This window comes from Orycteropus afer, unplaced genomic scaffold (assembly GCF_000298275.1).
Source record: "Orycteropus afer afer isolate SDZICR_OR568_19922 unplaced genomic scaffold, OryAfe1.0 scaffold00257, whole genome shotgun sequence".
In the NCBI taxonomy this organism is placed as follows: Eukaryota; Metazoa; Chordata; class Mammalia; order Tubulidentata; family Orycteropodidae; genus Orycteropus; species Orycteropus afer.
In genome coordinates this window covers 122,665-125,294 of record NW_006921844.1, presented here as the reverse complement: position 1 = coordinate 125,294, position 2,630 = coordinate 122,665, and the positions used below count along the sequence as shown (strand labels likewise).

Genomic DNA, 2,630 nt, shown 5'->3' with positions numbered 1-2,630 from the left:
GGGAGATTCAAACCCACCAGCCACTCTTCAGAAGGAAGGTTGGGCAATCTATTTCTGTAGTGATACCACCTTGGAAACCCAAGGAGTGGTTGCTATGAGTCGGATTAGACTCAACGGCAGTGCATTTTTTTTTTTTTATCTGAAGAAAATATGCTCTCACACAGATTTATAATTAGAAATGGGAGGAGCATTGTATTAGCTCTTTCAGTTAAATATGTATACTTTCCTTTGATAGTACACTAAAACCAGACAAGTGACTTTCTTATAGTTACATTGTAGTATAGGAAACCATATCAGTGAACATTTGGACTCTGATGATAAAATCCATTGATCTCTTTCATTTTGAATGAGTCTTTTATTCTTGAATTTATCAAGCACTGATGATTTGGAAATACTGGTTCATTGAGATGTAGGTCCTCCAGATGTTGAAGTGTTTTTATACAAAAGCACATTATTATCACCACTGATTTCATTAAAGTCTAAGTATTAGGAAGCTGTCAACTCATGGTAGCAGATAAGTTTCCCATAAGTCTCATTTTTTCTTGTAGTTTTCAGTTGTATCTTTGGCACCTTTCAGTTTTCCTCGAAGTGTTAGACTTCTTTCTTTGAGAAGGTGTATGACAAGTATGCAGCTCTGAGTAACCATTTATTTCTAATAAATATGATATTCAGGAAAATGTTCTCTGATTTAACTTGCAACTCAAATAATTAAATTCTTTTCTCTGAAATGAACATCATACTTCAGTATGCAGCAGAAGTGCTTTATCCATACTTTTTATTTTATTACACAGAATATTAAAAAGACATATTCTCAAGGGTCAAGAGCTAATAAAACTAAAATAATTTTTTATTATATACAATAAAGTGACTTCAAATGAAACTAGTATTTTTTTTCACTGTAAGTGTTGGTGGTGAAGAATATAATGACTACTAATATAGTTTTGATGATTTGCTTTAAGGCACCAGCAATTTTAATCACCATTGCTTTTGCACTATCATTGCAAGCGTCAACACACTGAAATAGGTATTTGTATTCTGAAAACAGTTTTTAATCTGATGGGTCTCACTGGGTCTCAGACCTCCAGGGGCTCCACTGGCCACACTGAGAACTGCTACTCTAACAAAATGCTTTTTTTCTGGGACAGATTTTGAGAGTTTTGACCTGCCTGAAGAGCACCAGATTGCACACCTCCCCTTGAATGGAGTACCTCTCATGATCCTTGATGAGGAGAGGGAACTCGAAAAGCTCTTAGACATGGGTCCCCCTTCACCTGTGAAGATGCCTCCTCTGACATGGGAGTCTAGTAAGTGAACAAGTGCCCTTCCTTCTAGAAGGGCTGCAAACAGTTTGTTTCATAACACTTTCATTACTGTGGGGACAGAGCTGTGTGGCAGTTTAGCATGTAAATAAGTAATTTCTGTCTTTTGAACTATAGAGGTAAGGTTTCAGAATAATGAAAACTATTCTCGCTTACGATTGTTTTTCAGTCCCAAATGCTAGGGTGGAATTAAGTCATTCTGAAATCTGGTGTCTACATATAGCAAACTAAATTTACATATTAAATGTAATATGTAGCTTCTTAGGCTATATGTTGAAGTATTATAAATTTGGTTGGGATGAGAGTCACAAGTTATATACGAGGATAACATAGGAACAAAATACCTGAGCAATAGCATAGAACAGCAATACATTCCTACTATACATGGTGTGAGGTCTTGGTATAGACTGGTGACTACCATCAGTGTTTTCTATTTGCTCTCCCTGGTTTTGATGAAATAACTTGTACTATTTTATATTTGATAGTACACTAAAACCAGACAAGAGACTATTTCTTATAGTTACAATGTAGTATAGGAAACCATATCAGTGAACATTTGGACTCTGATGGTAAAATCCTTTGATCTCTTTAATTTTGAATGAGTCTTTTATTCTTGAATTTATCAAACATTGATGATTTGGAAATATTGGTTCATTTATTTTATAAATATGATTTGGAAATATTGGTTCATTTATTTTATAAATCGCATTAGTGAGGCTGCTAACTCACATTAGTGATATTGGATCTCAGAACAATAGGATTCAGATACTTCTAAGACTTATTTTTTAAGAAGGCTAATTCTGGGGCCACAGCCACATTTCAAGGAATATGAAGATGGGAGGATTTCTTTGTCTCATTAGAGAAAACCATGAATCTGTGATTAAAAGTGACAGTACCTGTGCTGACATGGACGATGAGTCAAGAATTTAAAGAAATGTAATAAATTCTTGTTTCCTAGGTCTGTTGCAGTCTCCTTCAAGCATTCTTTCGACCCTGGATGTTGAATTGCCACCTGCTTGCTATGACTTAGATATTTAAGCTTCTTAGTGCTTTGTAGTCTGTATTATTATTATTATTTCTCTATTAATAAAGCTGTCCTTTATTTGTAGTCAATGTTTTCTGGAATTTGTTTAAAACCATGTGAAAACAAGCTGTGATTATCAGACAGTCCTCTATAATGTAACACCAGAGGTTTTCTAATTTGCACAAATTTACCTTAAAAGCCTTTGGTTTAACAGCTTATTTCAGAAGCTGCCACTCTTTCCCCTCATACATATACCCCTCAATGTGTACTTTATTGGTTTTTTTGTG

The 2,630-nt window shown here is 34.8% G+C and overlaps 1 protein-coding gene across 1 annotated transcript in view; it reads left to right on the top strand.

The window, feature by feature from the left end:
- Positions 1 to 2,357, top strand: part of PTTG1 (PTTG1 regulator of sister chromatid separation, securin) — a 9,806-nt gene extending 7,449 nt beyond the window's left edge. The window contains exons 4-5 of the mRNA XM_007949908.2: positions 1,146 to 1,304; positions 2,278 to 2,357. Coding sequence (XP_007948099.1) covers positions 1,146 to 1,304; positions 2,278 to 2,357 — 239 coding nt within the window. The remainder of the gene's footprint in view (positions 1 to 1,145; positions 1,305 to 2,277) is intronic.
- Positions 2,358 to 2,630: the final 273 nt, after the last annotated feature.